Source organism: Coenobita brevimanus, chromosome 65, assembly GCF_032717465.1.
Source record: "Coenobita brevimanus isolate Jiangsu-jjx chromosome 65, ASM3271746v2, whole genome shotgun sequence".
Lineage (NCBI taxonomy): Eukaryota > Metazoa > Arthropoda > Malacostraca > Decapoda > Coenobitidae > Coenobita > Coenobita brevimanus.
This window is the reverse complement of record NC_137018.1, coordinates 38,352,505-38,369,656: the sequence shown is the minus strand read 5'-3', so window position 1 is coordinate 38,369,656 and position 17,152 is coordinate 38,352,505. Positions and strand designations below refer to the sequence as shown.

Sequence of the window (17,152 nt, the reverse complement as noted above, 5' to 3'; positions counted from 1 at the left end):
GAACATCGTGCAGGCCTACAGGGGATCTCCAGTGGACCAGAGAATTTGAGTGGCTGACCCAGCACTTGTTATGATGAAGTTCCTGGTTGTGTACTTGAACCAAAAGGAGAGGGGATTTCCAATCGACTCCATTAACATAAGGAGGACGGCTCACCACCTGCATGCTGTAGCTTGCTGTGAGCTGTTCCAACCCCAGGCCAATTTAATGCTTCGAGTGGTAGGTTTGCCAAGTTTCGGAAAAGAAAGATTTGAAAAGAGCACAGGTGCCATGAGAACAAGTGTCAGCAGATGCCGGAGCAACAGAGACATTCGTGGATGTCCCAAATGGAGTCATCAGTGATGGGTGTTACACTGTTGAGCAAATTTATAATGTAGATGAGACGGGTCTCTGATACAAGAGGATGCCAAGGACCACCTATATCTCAAGAGAACACAGGCAAGGCGTCTGATGAGGAGGTTTTGGATGGCCCTGCAGATCCCCAGCCAGCTCCTTCCTGTTTGCCTCAGCCTGATCCAGCTGAATTGGTGCCTTGTACTTTTCAGGTGCCTCAGCCTGACCCTTCACATTGTCACCTTTCAACTGTGACAGATTTTGGAAGAAGTACAGTATGAGGAATGTCGTCACAAACATTCTTAAGGCGTGAGACTGGGTGTCTGTGGCAACAATAAATCATGCCTGGCGCAAGCTGGCACCTGAGTTGTATGCCATTATAGGTGGTAAGGTGCTGTCACTACAGGCTGTGTGGCAGGAAGCAGTACGAGTGTGCAGAACCGTGCCAGGCTGTGAGGTGGTGGAAGAGGAGGATTTGATCGAGGTTGTGGAGAACAACACAACGCCAGAGGACGCCATGTAATGCATTGAAGAGCCCGACAGGGAACATCGTGATGCAGAGGAGCAGAGGGATCAGGCTGAGGCATGAACAACGACACCAGTTATCACATAAGTAACATCTTGGCTGGTGCACAGGCACTCAAGGAAGCCATCATGGTTTATGAAGTGGATGAGGTTTGGAAGGCTGATATGCTGGACACTGTGTTGCATGCATTGTGACCGTATAAAGAGCTATGGCTCGAGAAAACATGAGAACGCCACTAGACGCTACTCACCCAATACATTCATCCTATAGAGATGCCAGAGCAGCAAGAGCCAGAGGAAGATGCTGCGTCTGTGGGTTCCCTTGACTTTGAGGGGTTTATGCAGGAGGCAGAAGAGTTGCAACAGAGAATCGTGGATGTACAGGATTAACCTTCTTCCTCAGATGTGGAATCCATGGTGCCAGCGAGACAAGAGGACCATGCTGGGGACCAGTAGGAGTCCTGCCCTGCCCCGAAACCCCACTCCCCCTCTCCCAAGCAAGCCCACAACCTCTTCAATTTAAGGTGAGGAATCCTCCAGTGTTTGTATGTAATGAAGTCATTATTAGGTAGGTAAATGTCCTGGGAAAAATCCCTGAAAATTGCCCCAAAAGGTGAACTTGGGGCTGGCATGGGTACCATGAAAACCTGTAACATCCAAACATATGGCCCTATAATGCGAAAATCTCATAAAGCGGGACCGGACCTGCCAGGGACAATATTCACATTTTATGTGAGAGCTCACTGTATATGAAATAATACTGTGCTGTACACCAATAAGCATGTCTTTTATTTACCTTATTTTGGTGAACATAACTTAAGTGGTCAGGCAGTCCGGACTATTTCTGGCTTTATCAGACTTTTTCCAATATACAGTATAAAAATTTAGTCTGGTAGCTCCTCGATCCCATTAAAAGCGAATTCTGGTCTATTGAAGTCTGTTATATTGAGGTTTTGCTGTATTTTGTTACTGGTATTTTGACACTGTGGAGGTGGAAGCATTTTCCTAGTGGATATGGAAGCATTTTCCTACACATTCACTTCTGTTATATTTCACTTTTTTCATTACAGTACATGCCAAGAAAAAATGGAAGGGGGGAGGGGTTTTTGACATAAACTTACATAGGTATCTCTGTGCCAGGAGGGTTTGATGACCTGGAGGAAGACATTATTATGGAGGAGCCCATCACAGAGCTTGGTCATATGTTGGAGGAGCTGGCTAAGGCTGAGTTGGGTGAAGAGAGAGGTGGAGATGGACACAGTCACAGTAGGAGGGACATTGAGGCTGAGGTGCTGCAGCTGCTTTCACGCTTGGCACTCAAACTGGAAGAGATGATGAAGACATTGGATGCCAGGTTGGCTGGAGCAACTTTCCTCACCATTGATGTATGCTCTTACAGTGACAAGTTGCTTCCATTCCAGGTGAGTGGCTGAATATTTTTCTTTTTGTCGAATAACATATTATATGAGCATATAGTTCATATGGAAGTTTGGCCTCTGTGACAAATCTCTGTGTTCCTTTTCTGGTGGTAGGTGGTGACAGCCATCATCTACCCATTTGATGTAATGCTGCCCACTTCTTCGTTCCACGTTCTCGTTTTATCTCAGCGTCTGCTCTCCTTTCCTTCTACTTCTCCTTTTCCTTTCTGTCATATTTTATTGCTCATCTTTTCACTTAAGGTGGCCCAACACTGAGTAACAAGTCTAATGATTTCCTGTAACCCAGGAAACTATTTACAGTGCTAGGTGGTGAGCATGTAATCAGATTATGAGGTAAAGTGGAGCCTGCTATGGTGCCCCTGTTAGCTTGATGGAGTGACAGAAATGCAGAATCCATCCAGGAACTGAACCTCCATACTATTCACAGTGCCTTTCTGTGTTGAGGTGCTGTCAGCAGTTAGGGAACATCAGATCACTGCATGAGACCAGCCCTGCATGGGCAGTTGCTTGCCTGCGTTTGATGGGTCTGCTTGGCCTGAGGGACAGGTTAATTAACAGTAAGAAGCTCTTATTTGGATTCTGCTGTCATATTATCAATGATAAGTTGTGTGAAGTTGATGATGATAAATATGACGATATACATGAGAACAGTCTGGTAGCCCCATACTAGTTTACAGTCATTGTAGCATGGGTTAAAGTTGAAAAAAAAAGCTTTTCTCATTGCATTGTTTTGCTGAGTGTTGTAGAAGGGATACAGGAGACCCTCATGTAGCTGAATTAATTTATTAGAGAAGACTGTCAGGCTTGACCAGTTTTATATCATGTGAGGTGGAGCCAGGATTCTAAAGGCTTGAAGAATGTGAGCCTACCGAACAAAATTTTCATTGCTGTAATCCTTTCATTCACCCTCATTACCTGTGTGACATATTCCACCCATTTTTCCTGGTTAAGGAAAAATGGGTGGAATATGTTATGAATGTAATGATGGTGTATGAAAAGATTATAGCAGTAAAAATTTTGTTTAGTAGACTCACGATTTCATTTACATTGGCATGTGCTCCACAGGCTGGCTTGGATGATATAGAAGAAGATAGTTTCTGGGATGACTTGATACATGTAGTAAATGGTATGTGAGATGAGATTGTAGTTTTGGTAGGGGACTTAAATGAGAAGAGGCACTTGAGGGGTGTGTTTGTGGTACGAGGATGTGGAAGTGAACAGGATACTTGAATTTTGGGAGGCAATTAACATGAGTGTGTGCAACATACATTTCAGGAAAAGAGAGAATAGGTTGACTACATATGAGTTTGGGGGAAATAGTAGCCAGGTTAACAATTTCCTGATCAGGAGGGCTGTTGGGAGGTTGATGAGGGATGTTTATGTTATAGGGAGTGAAGAGTGTGTGCAGCAATACAAATTACTAATACTGTATGTGACATGGTGATTCAGAAGCGGGTTGCGAAGAAGAGGACCTATGCACCTAGGAGAAAATATGGAATTTAAAAAACCAAACAGTAAGGGATGCCTTCTATAAAGAGAGGAGTAGAATGGTGGCTGAACAGGGAGCTGTTGACAGAAGTGTCAATGAACAGTACAGACCCCTCAAGAACAATCTCCTTAGAGTTACTGATTCAGTGTGTGAATATACAAGGGGACCTTCTAAAACATAAGGTACCATGGTGGTGGGATGACGGTATAGAAGCTGTAGTTAAGGAGGAAAGAAAACTTTTGGGGGTATGGAAAAGGGATGCTAACAAAGAGAAATACTTGGCTGCCATGCATAGGGCTAGAAAAGAGGTATACAGGGTGAAATCTGAGTCTCAAAGACTTACAGAATAACCTAGCTAGTGTTGAAAGGAAGAATATGGTATTTAATGTGGCAAATTAGATGAAGAGAGAAAACAGGGATATGGTAGGCGAGCTGTGTGTGAAGATTGGTGAGCGAGAGGTAGTGGTGAACAGTGAGGATATTAAAGATGCCTGAAGAGCATTAGAACTGGGTGCTGAATGGGGAGTTTGACTGGAACAGGGAAAGTGTGGAGTCAGCAGATCCTATGTTTGGCCCCTGGCCTTCAGTAGGCGCTGCTGTTGTGAGCAGGGCAATAGGTAGGATGGAGTTGGGGAAGGCAGAGGTGTGTCTGGGTTGACTGTTGAAATGCTGAAGTCAACAATAGGTATAGGACTGGGGCTGGTTACTGATTTGATAAGCATGATCACAGAATATCCGAGTGTGTTGTCCCAGATGACTGACTGAAGAGTGTCATTGTAAATATGTACAAGGGGAAGAGTGATGCCCTGGAAAGAGGAAATTATAGAGGCATAATACTTTTAGACCAGATTGTGAAGGTAATGGAGAGAGTTGTAGAAGGTATGATTAGAGAAAGAGTGAATTTTAATGAGTTCCAGTTTTGATTTATGTCCGACAAAGAGACCACTAATGTCATATTCATTGATCAACAGCTACAGAGATGCTTAAAGGAAAGAAAAGGGATCTGTACCTTGTTTTGTTGATTTGGAGAGTGTTTTTGACAAAGTCTCAAGGGAGGTGGTGAAGTGGGCAATGAGAAAGCTTGGAATCGAGGAGTAGGTGCTTAGAGTGTGGTATGTGGGTGCTTGCACCCAAGTGAGAGTCAGTGGAGATTTGAAAGATGAGTTTTCCATGAATTGGCATGCATCAGGGGTCAGTCTTGAGCCCCTTATTGTTTATCATGGTGCTTAACTCCTGAATGCCGGGCTAAAATCTGCAAATTGGTGAGTGAAATGTGATGAATGAAGGATTTTATATGAGTGAGAGTATGTTTTGAAGTCATTTTATCACAGCCTCTGCGATGAGATACCAAGATGTGGTTCCAAACAGTTGCTAGATACCTTCCTTTCAACAGATGGTGAAGAAAATCCTGGACACAGTTGCCTTGGGTTGCCATATATCTCAGGGTGAGGACAGGCTCAAAACTGGCTATGATGGTGAGCAAGAGCGGCCATGGTGGTTGGGACAGCTGCTAGCCCTAATATCTGGAAGTCCAACTCTTCAGTGTGCTCTTTACATCCACCTCTTACACCCACTTCAACACCCACCAGTCTCACTAGAAGCTACGTACAGAGAGGTAAATGATACAGGCATTAGTTCTGATGTACCAATAAACTGTGTGTAGGTACAGTACAATAAAACTCTTGAAAAAATGAGTTGTACAAATTGCATTTATCTCACCTTAATGAAGCTTAAGCCTTCTGATATTCTTCTTCTAGCAGTATTGACCTTTTCTCTTACTCTATAACAGACATCATTGCATGGTGTGGTACTGAGTGAGGTGTGTCGGTTGGAGGGGATATTTCTTCCAGTGCAGGAAGCTTCCAAACTAAATCAGGATCCCCAGCCCTTCACCTTGTTCTACCTGAATAATCTCAACCTTACCACAGGGCCTGTCCAAAACTTTGCCTGCTGGTAAGTTGCTGTTTTGTCTTTCTCTCTCTCTTTCATTCTTTTTCCTCTCAAATTAAATGATCATGTAAGAATAGTATTGTTATTCAGCAGGTGGTAAGATAACTTTTTAACCTTTTAATGTTCAAGCTAAGTTTGTTTTGCTGATGGGAACTCTCGACTGGTGTTTTTGCCCATCTCAGGCAAGAAAGAAGTGTTTCCTCAAACATGAAAAACACTCCAAAGTGAGGTATTGGATACCCTGCTGGAAAATACAGGTGCTACTCTTTTCTGATTTTGAAAACAATAAGAGGGGATGACACTATTACTCCAGGTAGAACTCACATAGTGTCAGACATTGGCATCTGTCAGCTTGAAGCAATGCAAGCTTAATTTCTTGTTTGCCTCAGGTTTCACTTTGATTTCTTTCCTTACTGTAGTGATATGAAGTTCAGAGATCAGTGATTGCTGATTGGTCTGACTTTCTCATTTGTGTAATTTCATTGACAGTAGATACTCTTTTGCTTCTTCTTGCAGTGTCTCCTATCACTCATTTTATGTGCTTATTAACTCCTTGGAGCAGTAGTAGTACTGGTTTCCTAGGCAGTTTGGCCAAACAGCCCCAAGTCCCTAAGGAAGGCCACGGCTGAGACTGGGCTTTCCCACAGAGCTCTCAAGCAGTGTATGTTGTTAGCGCAGGTGATTGTGTGCAGTGCAGTCTTCCATAATGTGCTTCATAGTATGGGGTGCTGTGTTGCATCCTGGACAGGCGTCAGTGATGGAGTCATTCAGCCTCTTCTGATAACTCAAGAGGGCTGGATGATCCCCACATCTCAGCCTGGCCAGGTGGACCCTGTCCTCACGAGGGAGGTAGGATTCAGAAGGGTGGATATCAGGAGGCTGTGCACGCAGGTGTGTGTTGTCTTAAGTGACTGAATGGAGCAGCGAGTGATTTGGGTATGGATATGCTTCTGGAAGCTGGTTTGAGGAGGGCGAGGGGGGAAGAGATGACAGTATTTGTGTATGATATCGTGTGCTGGGTGTTGTTTTGATGTTCCTTGGTGTGTGTGTGGATGTGCTGCCATGTAGCATAGTGGATGGTGTGGGTTTGTGGAGGCAGCAGCAAGAATTTGTGTGCCTCTCATGTCTAGATGATCTTCGACTTTGAGGACTTTGGTTTCTTGGCGTAGGTGGTCTGTGGGTGTAGCAGCTATGCAGCCTGTGATTAATTTTTATGGCCTTGTTCTGTATGGTCTGTAGAGTGCTGTAGTGTGTTTTAGTGAGGTTAGAAGCCCAAGCAGGGCTTGCATAATTCATCAATGAATGTATATATTGTTTGTATACTGTGATGGTGATTTCTTTGCTATGTCCAAATGTTGTATGGGCAAGTGACCTTAAGGCATTGAGTCTTGGTGTTAATTTATCTTTAATGTTTGTGATGTGTTGTTAACATTGATGTACTGTATGTTACACCAAGAATTTTATGTGTGTGTGTGTGTGTGTGTGTGTGTGTGTGTGTGTGTGTGTGTGTGTGTGTGTGTGTGTGTTTGGTAGGGGAGTGTTGTTTATGGTGAGGTGTAGAATGTGACTGTGTTCTGCTGTCCATTTTGTGAGAAGGGTCACTGTAGATTTGGGTGGGGCTATTTTGAGCCTGCTCGTGATGAACCAATCTTGTAGTATGTGGAGGTAAGGTTGGAGGATGTGTGCGGCTGTGTTTGCGTTTTGGTGTGTACTTGTAAGTATTATGTCGTCTGCATAGGAAGCTATGTGTATTTGTGGTGTGTGGGGTGTGGATATGTCATGCATGTGTAGGTTAAAGAGAGTAGGGGACAAAACAGATCCTCAGGGGACGCCGTATGTGAAGTTTCTGATTTTTGATGACTGATCGGTAAATGTTGCATGTGCTCATCTGCCTGCTGTATAATTTGCCAGCCATCTTTTTGTGTTATTGTGCATGTTTGTGTTGAATATTTTGTTTGTGAGGTTGTGGCAGGGGATGGCATCAAAAGCATTGCTAATGTCTAGTGTGACTAGGAGTGTTCTGCGTTTGGTCTATCTGAATTGATGCCATCAAAAACTGTCTGTGTAAGGTCTGTAAGAAGAGTGTTTGTGGAGTGTAGTGGCCTAATACCATGTTGTGATGGGGCTAGGGGGATGTGAAGTGTAACTAGTCGTAATACCAGTCATTCAGTGACTTTGGAGGGAGTGCTGAGGAGTGTGATGGGGTGGTGTGAGGAAGGTAACATGGAGTCTTTGTTGGGTTTGGGGATAGTGATGATGTTGCCACGCTTCCAGATGTTGTGTGAGTAGCTGCAGTTTGATATGTTGGTGAGTGCTTGTAAGCCTTGTGGTCCAAGGTGTTTAAGGTGTATGTTGCTTATGTTGTCTTGTCCACAGGCATATGAGTGCTTAAGGTTGCAAATAATGTGCTTCGTCTGGTTGTAGGTGAAAGGTGCGAAGTCTGGGTCTGTGGGGAACTGTCTCTTGCATCGGATGACACATCGGTCGTCGCAGTGGGGTTTAGATGGCTGACATGTGAAAAGTGATTGATGAGAGTGTTTGCATGTTGTTTGTTTGAGGGTATGATGTCTCTTGTTGTGATGGCATAGTGTGATTGTGTAGTGTTGCTGCTGGAGAGTGTGATACTGTTTAGTGCTTTGTAGAGTTTGCTGGTGTTTGTTTTGTGATCAAGTGTTTGGAGATAATTATTCCAATTTAGTGTTTGCTGTGTTTATTGAGTGATGAGTTCTTGTGTTTGTTGTACTGTAGGGGGTGTTGGGGAGTGTCGTTACGTATCACATTGACTGATGAGGCCTTGAATTTCTGGTGTGAAGTTGGGGTTGTGTGTCTTTCCGTTACCTGTAGGGATGTGTCTTTTGTCTGCATTTTGAATAATTGTACTGAAAATGTGCACAGCGGTGTTGATGTTTGTGGTGGATGTACTGTTTAATGTTTCAAAATGTTGTTCTGTTTCAGGTGTGAAGGCCTCCCAGTTGGCTCTCTTATAATTAATGTATGTGTGTCTGTGGCCAGCTGGGGTGATTATGATTTTGGTAGTGATGATGATTGGGAGATGGTCAGACCCAAGGGTTTTGACCACTCTCCAGGATGTTGTTGTGGAGGTGAGGTTTGGGTAGCAAAAGATGATGTCTTGGGATGATGGGAGGAAGAGGGCTTGGTGTGGGATATGGATATGTTGATGGAGACTGTTGAGGATGAAAAGATTATATGTTTGGGATTGTAGTACCAGCCCTCTGTCTGTGTCAGGATTGTTGACATGCCAGGCCGATGCCTTGCCATTGAAATCAACACCCAGGATGACGTTGGGTATGCTACTGATGTGTTGTATTTGAGGAGGGTAATTGTGTGGTACGGTGGGGACAACTGGGTGGGAGTGTATATATTGGCAGTTGTTATGTGTGATTTGTTGCCAGTGCATATTTTAATTGATTGTATTTCTGTTGTGGTGTCATGTGGGGGTAGAAGTGATTTTGTGTGTGCACTGGTATCCAAAAAATTGATGGATTGGTGTACCAGGGTGATGAGTCCACCACCACTGCTGTTGGCCTGGTCTTGTCTAATGGTGGCAAAATTATGAGATGTAGGTGTTTTTTGTGTTCTGTGTAATTTTGTTTCTTGTAATATGGCAGTGTATATGTTTTGTTGTGTGTTGAATTGTGTGAGTTCTTGTTTTTCAGTGTTTATGCCATCTATGTTTATTTGAAGAATGTTTATGTTGTGTGTATGATGTGTGTTGGGTGCTGCAGCACGGGGAGGGAGGTGGGGGCGTGGGTGGAGGGGAAGGGGTAGGAGAAGGTTGTGGTGGAGATAAGAGTTAGGGTGAATTAGATTGGGTTGGAATGGGAGGGGTTGAGGATTGGATGGTGAGGAAAAGATCAGTGGGTTAGGCTGAGGAGGTGTGGAGGAAGTAGGAGGGGGGTTGGTGGGGGGGTTAGTGGGTTGGGGGAAGGAGCATAAGGAGCAGGTCCAGGTGTTCATGTAATATTCTCTGGATGCAAGTGTTGTGCAGGTGAACTGGGTCCAGTTCTTGCTGGAATTGCACTGATCTGAACTCTTTGTCTGTCTGCACGAAGTGATAGGTTTTGAGCATGCTGGACATGTGTATTTGATGATGGGTCCTGGATTGCTCTCAATGTCACCGGCTAAAAGTCTTCGAGAAGTGACCGCCGGGGAGTCATTTCTCAGTGTAGAAAAAACAGTGTTGTTGCAAGTGTTGTGTTGAGAGATGTGGTACTTGCCTGAGCGACTGAAGCCACTTCCAGATTCTCAGGCCTCATGAGGGGCCAGGGGGGTTTGCAGTGGTTTGGCCCCCATGCTGTCCTCCTCCTCTGCTTCGACAGCCTGTGGGGGACAGACCCACGGTGAAGACGCCACCGTTCCAGATCCATTCCTTGGAGAGAAGCCCTGTTCTCGTGAGGTAGCATTAACTGGACAGTTTATCAATCGAGCTGCACTTTGAGCAATAAGGGAAAGTGCCTTCTGCTCTTCAGTGTCCAGATGTATCCTAATGCCACCTGCTGTTTGGTTGTTTGTACAGTATCACTGGAGAATCAGGCATCTGGGAAATCTTGTGATTGGTCAGTGGAAAACTTGTGATTGGTCCTTCTATGGACAAAGTCAATTCCAATATGTTGATTGGTTCTTTGATGCCAGGCAAAGAGGCAAGTCTGTGGGGTTGTGTGGCATGTCTTGTTTGTTTGTTTGTTTTTTCAATTGTAGAGGTGGTGTGCACAATCCAGTAGCTGAACCAAATGTTTTTCCTGCAGTTGTAAGTGGGGATGCCCTCCATCCACTCATTTATTGTTGTGCTGCTTTCAAGTGACACAACACTGATTGACAAGCAAAATGGTTATTCTAACCCTGTAAACCATTTACAGTACTTTGCTACATGATAATCATTTCACTTAATGATGCTGGTGGTTTTGTGGGCTAAGGTATTGCAAACAGATGGGACCCACAAAGGTTTACATCAGGGGGGAGTTTGGAATTTTTTGCCCACATAATACCATTCAAGGGCAAGTGAAGCTAATCACCCTCACCTAATTGTTGGGACCAAGTAGCTTAGCTATAGGCCCTTATGCTCCTGAAGGGACAGAAAAAGATTCTTGAGTGAATGAGTGTGTAGCCCTTTTCACTGGGCATGCAGTTTATTCGTATGCCTACTATCCTGCATTTCTTTTTTCATCCTATCTGGATCCTACCTCATCCCACCATTGGGTAGGGTATAAAAAAAGAGGTGGGGTGATGATGATGATGATGATGGTGATTATGATGATGATGATGGTGATTATGATGATGATGATGATGATGATGATGATGATAATGATGACAATGATGACCATAATCTGCGTGAAACCTCTTGATAATGTACTCAACACTTTCTGTATGTGAGTGATAAAATGTTTTTCTTTTGTGTGTTAACTTTATAATTTGGTGAGTTTAGGCAGATTGCCGGTATATCATCAGTATACTTGTTCTCTTGGCAAGTGTAAGTCTTAAAACATGCATATCATAATGAGATGGGGACACAAAACAATGTACTGGTTGGGTACAGAATTTTACCAGATTCATCCTTTTACTACACTGTTGGTACTTCATGTCATCTGTTACTTAACTGTGTTAGGCAGTAACTGTTTTGCATTCCAATTATGTTTCCTCTACAATGCACCCTTTTGCAACCAGCGTGATGAGCAACTGGCTGTTGTACCACTTGGCCAGTAAAGGAATTGAAGCAGCAGGTCAGTCATCACTGGTTGGCATTCTTCCTCACCTTCCAAATCTGTACCTCTGCTTAGCCCCACGACTTCCCCTCGTGTATTCACAAGGAGGTATGCTAGGTTCAGAATTTCTAATATTTTATATTCATATACAGTACTGTATAGTCACTGATATTGTACAGCACCACCATGTCTTCAGATCTGTTCTTTTTTTTGCATTTTCCCCCGGTTTTTTATGTAACACCTAAGGGGATAGCAATATTATATGACAGCTCATGAAAGTAACCCCTCTGACTAGTTTTTTCAAAAGTGGTGTGCAAAAATAATCAAATGGAAAGAAATCACTATAATTATGCAGTATAATTATACAGTACCTTTCTCTCTATCTGTCTATTGCCAGATGCCTTAATCTCATAAGGGGTGGCCACAAACAATCCATGTCGCCCCATCCTCCGCCATTTCACTGCCCTGCTCTCAGCTCACACCCGCCTCTCTCGTATACCTCTCCATTCCATCCCTCCATCCAATCCTTGGTCTCCCGCCCTCCCCCTCCCCCCCCTCTGCCTCACTCACATACACTCTCCTTGTCAGTCTCTCGCTCTCCATCCTCTCCGCATAGCCAAACCACCTCATTGTGTTTTTCCTAACGCTTCCTATCACATCCACATCCAAACCACAATGCTCCTTCACTTCCTCATTTGTCAGTCTGTCTCTCCACATAACTCCACATGCAACTCTCAAATAACTTATTTCCACTTCTCTCGCTCTTGTGTCCCTCCAAAAAGGTCCAAGCTTCACTTCCATACCTTAGAGTTGATATCACAGTACTGTCATGCAGTAACTTTGTCACTTCCATTTTCACTTCCCTGTTTTATATCACTGCTTTCAAAGAACCAGCAACCTTTCTTCCTTGCTATACCCTTTCAAGCACTTCACCCTCTAAACTTCCATCCTTAATCATCACACTACCCAAGTATGTAAACGAACTCACAGTTTCCATTTCCTCATCACCCATCCTCACTGTACATTCACTGACTTCATTTCTCTCGAAGACCATAATTTTACTCTTCCACTACATTCACCTTTAGATTCTGTTTCTTACACACTCTCCCAAACTCATCCACCAAGCCTTGCAGTTCCCCTTCTTCTTCACTTAACAACACAGTATCATCTGCAAACAACAGTATGGGGAGTTTCCAAACACTGCCCTCTCTGATTAGGGCCACTCCAACATCCACTGCCCTACCTTGTATCTCTTTTATAATCCCATCCATGTACATATTGAACAACCATGGAGACATGACACATCCCTGTTTCAACCCAACCTTCAAATAGAAAAATTCACTCTGCTCACTATCCACATGCACTGCAGCCTTAGCACCCTCCTACATACTCTTCACAGCATTCAGCAACTTCCCATCTACTCCATATATTCTTAATACTTTCCACAGTCCTTGTCTTTCCACCCTGTCATATGCTTTCTTCAAATCCATAAAGGCTGCATACAACTTCTTTCCCTTCTCTAGAAACTTTTCCATTAAAGATCTAAGAATGAATATCTGACTTCAAAAAACATCTTCCCTTCCTAAAACCTCTCTGTTCTTCTCCAACTAATTCCTCTGTTATTTCCCTAACTCTGTCAGTAAGTATCCTGCCATATACATTTCCTATTACACTAAGAAGACAAATGCCCCTATGATTACCACACACTTCTTTTTCCCCTTTTCCTTTGTACAGGGGAATAATTATACCTGACTTCCAATCCTCCTGGACTCTGCCTTCCTCCCAGGCCAATCCGCACATCTTCCTCTTCATTCTACTACAATCTCTCCTCCATGCTTCAGCATTTCGCCACATACTCCATCAGTTCCTGCGGCTTTCCCCATTTTGACTTTCTTTATTGCTTCCACAACTTCCATCCTACTGATTGCTTCCTCTGTTCCCACATCCCTGCTTCTCCCAGCCATTCCCCAGCCACTTATACTCGCATCACTTTCATTCTCTATGTTCAGCAATTCCTTAAAGTGTTCTCTCCATCTACTCCCTTTTTCTCCATTCTCCATTAGCAATCTACCATTTTTATCTTTCACTACCCAACTAACTTCATTGCCACCCTGTCTATCTCTCTTTATCTCTTTCCAGAACATTTTCTTACAGTCCCTCCACTTTACACCAAAAGTTGCTGGATCTTGTGCAGGAGTTTTTCCTGACACAACATGTAAAGGAAAACACCAGAAAAAGAGGACTTGATGATCCATCATTATTAGATCTTATATTTGCTAGTCAAGAAAATCTATCTATCTATAGCCCGACGCCCTAATCCCGCAAAGGGTGGCCGCCAACAAAACGCCTCCAAGTCACTCTGTCACCCACCATTTGACTACCCTCCCCCCAACTCACCCCCCCCTCCCTCATATACCTCTCAACTCCATCCCTCCACCTCATCCTCGGTCTACCCCTCCCTCTCCCTCCCTCCACCTCACCTACATACACCCTCTTAGTCAGTCTTTCATTCTCCATTCTCTCCACATGTCCAAAAAATGATATTGACAATATAATGTATCACCCTCCATTTGGCAAAAGTAAACATGCAGTATTAAATTGCAGCTTCAAGACTGAATATGACATAGTTACCAGTAATGAGAGTTATAGAAAAAGCACAGACTACAAAAAAGACATCTACCATGACATTAAAAAGTACTTCTTAGAAATAGATTGGGAAAATGAGCTTAGGGGACAAGATTTAAATTTATGTATAGAAAATTTTGTAAATTTTTTGAAATAGGAGTCCAAAACAGAAATGAAAATAAAGAAATGGTGTAATACAGAATGTAAAAGAAAAATGTAAAAGAAAAAAAAGACTTGTTGTGGATTAGATACAGAAAACACATTAGTGAGAGGGCATATAACAACTAGAAACAGGCAAGAAATGATTGTACAGTCGCCCCAAGAAGTGACGGCAGAGCTTCAGATTGCTTTGGTCACTCTGCACCGATATACGTTCAGTGAAAACTTAGTGAATATGTGGTAAAACTTCTGTGCCTCCATTACGTCATATAAAATAATGTATCATGTTAAGAATTACAAAAAATGAATAACATGAGGTGGTGATATATTAGAAGTTAACTCTCAGATATATGTCTCCCGATTTGAACGAATATTACTCCGCGCACGAAGCGCAGCGTAACCCTCTATCCTGATGTATTTGCTTCCCAGGATTTCAAATACAGAATGCTCTAGTTTTGAAGACCAGTTAAGGAAAACTCTTGTGACTGCAATACACTACATTATTTTCAATTGCTGTGGTGATGATACAGCAGCAATAAGGATGCCGCAACAATGAAGTTTATCTTAGTAATCATACCCTACCTGTGGCAGCAGCAAGACCATTCTGCCTTTTATTCCTTGTCTTCCCCTTGCTTACAGTGACTTTATTCCTAACTGACGCAAAATTATTTTAAGCTGTAAGAGGACATAACAGGTTTTACCCCTTTCTCATACACTAGGCAGTGAAGAGAACGAAAGCACGAGCTTATACTCTTTGCAATTCAAAAGCACATACTCTTTTTTTTTTTTTTTTTTTTTTTTTTTTTTTTTTAATGCGAGGAAGAAGGAACAAAAGGCCATGAGCCCGCAATAACAGTTCCCTCCAAGAGAAAAACAAAATACAAGAGAGAGCCAAATTCAAGATCCATTCATTTCGAGATGCCTGGACACACTGCGTTTGAAAGACTGGAGATCATAGGCAGCAGGAAATACAGACAGAGGGAGACAGTTCCAGATTTGACCTGTTGGATAAATGAAGGACTGGGAGTAATGGTTAACTCTTGCATTAGAGAGTTGGACAGAAAAGGAATGAAAGTTTGCTGCTAGACGGGTGCTACGCGCCCATCGTAGAGGTGGAGGAATGCATGCAGACAGTTCAGAGGAGCAGTGACTATTAAAGTAGAGATAAAGATGCAACAGTGCGGCTATGAGGCAGAGGTTGAAGGGGGTCAGTAAGAGGAGGAGAGTTAATGAGATGAAAAGCCTTTGACTCCACCCTATTGAACAGAGCTGTATGTGGGGAGCCTCCCCATACATGAGAGTTGTACTCCCCACAGGTGCGGATAAAACCCCTGTATAGAGTCAACAATTGTGCAGGGGTAAAGAAAGAATGGAGTCGGCTTAGCACACCCAATCTCTTGGAAGCAGATTTTACAAGAGATGTAATATGATCTTTCCAAGATAAGTCATGAGTAAATGAAATCCTAAGCATGTTCAAGGATGATGCAGGATTAAGCTGAATATTATTAAACATTAGTGGGTATACCTGTGGAAGATTTTGACGGGTTGATGGGTGTAAGAACTGAGTCTTAGATGCATTAAAAACAACAAGATTATTTTAACCCCAGTCAGAGATACGAGCCAAGTCAGACATTAGGTGTGCCATAGCGTCATCCCTTGTTTGTTGAAGTAACTGCTGCGATGGGCGTTGCGGGAACCGAATGGAAAGGTGAAGGGTGGAGTCATCAGCCTATGAGTGGATAGGGTTAGATGTACAGCTTAGAAGGTCATTGATGAATAAAAGGAAGAGAGTTGGTGATAGGACAGAGCCCTGAGGAACACCACTGTTGATAGATCTAGGAGAAGAACGATGGCCATGTACAACAGCAGCTATAGAACGACCAGAAAGGAAACTAGCGATGAAGGCACAGATAGAAGGATAGAAACCGTAAGAGGGCAGTTTGGAAATTAAAGATTTATGCCAGACTTGATCGAAAGCTTTTGAGAAGTCAAGTGCAATGGCAAACCTTTCGCCAAAGTCCCGAAAGGAGGATGACCAGGAGTCTGAAAGGTAGGTGAGAAGATCGCCAGTGGAGCGTCCCTGACGGAACCTGTATTGACGATCAGAAAGAAGATTGTGATGGGAAAGATGCCTTAAAATTTTTCAATTGAGAATTGACTTGAAAACTTTAGAAATACAGGACGTTAAAGCAATTGGACGATAGTTGGAGGGTTGGGTGTGGTCACCCTTCTTTGGGGCTGGCTGAATAAGAGCAAACTTCCAGCAAGAAGGAAAGGTACAAGTTGACAGACAAAGGCAAAAGAGTTTGCCTAGGCAGGGTGTAAGCACAGAAGCACAGTTCTTGAGAACAACAGGAGGGACCCCATCAGGCCCATATGCCCTGTTAGTATTGAGGCCAGTGATGGCAGAAAATACATCAGCTGAAGAAATTTTAATGTTAGCCATGAGGAAGTCAGAGGCGGGAAGTGATGGAGGAACAGCACCGGAATCGTCTAAGGTGGAATTGGAGGAGAAAGTCTGTGCGAAGAGATCTGCTTTATCAGTAGAAGAAATAGCTACAGAACCATCAGAGTAGAAAAGAGGAGGGAAGGATGATGAGGGAAAGTTGTTAGAAAGGTTTTTGGCAAGGTGACAGAAGGACCAGGAAGAATTCGAGTTGGAGAGTTGAGAGCGTTTAGTATGGATGAAATTATTTTTAGCAAAGAGAAGAAAAGACTTAGCACGATTCCGGGCAGAAACGTAAAGATGATGTGATTCAGGGATGGGTTGGCTCCGGTACCTTTTGTAGGCCCTCTCCTTGTTACGCACAGCATTAGAACAAGCATGATTAAACCAAGGTTTTCTTGTGTTAGTCAAAGGATATGAGAAAGGAATGTATGCTTCCATGCCCGAGAGAATAACCCCCATAATGTG

General features: G+C 43.3%; 1 protein-coding gene across 1 annotated transcript in view; it reads left to right on the top strand.

Annotated features, from left to right (window-relative positions):
* Positions 1-17,152, top strand: part of LOC145405068 (uncharacterized) — a 457,223-nt gene that overhangs the window by 199,123 nt on the left and 240,948 nt on the right. The window contains exons 12-15 of the mRNA XM_080276570.1: positions 1,997-2,277; positions 5,178-5,399; positions 5,574-5,737; positions 11,417-11,562. Of these exons, the coding sequence (XP_080132696.1) occupies positions 1,997-2,277; positions 5,178-5,399; positions 5,574-5,737; positions 11,417-11,562 (813 nt within the window). The remainder of the gene's footprint in view (positions 1-1,996; positions 2,278-5,177; positions 5,400-5,573; positions 5,738-11,416; positions 11,563-17,152) is intronic.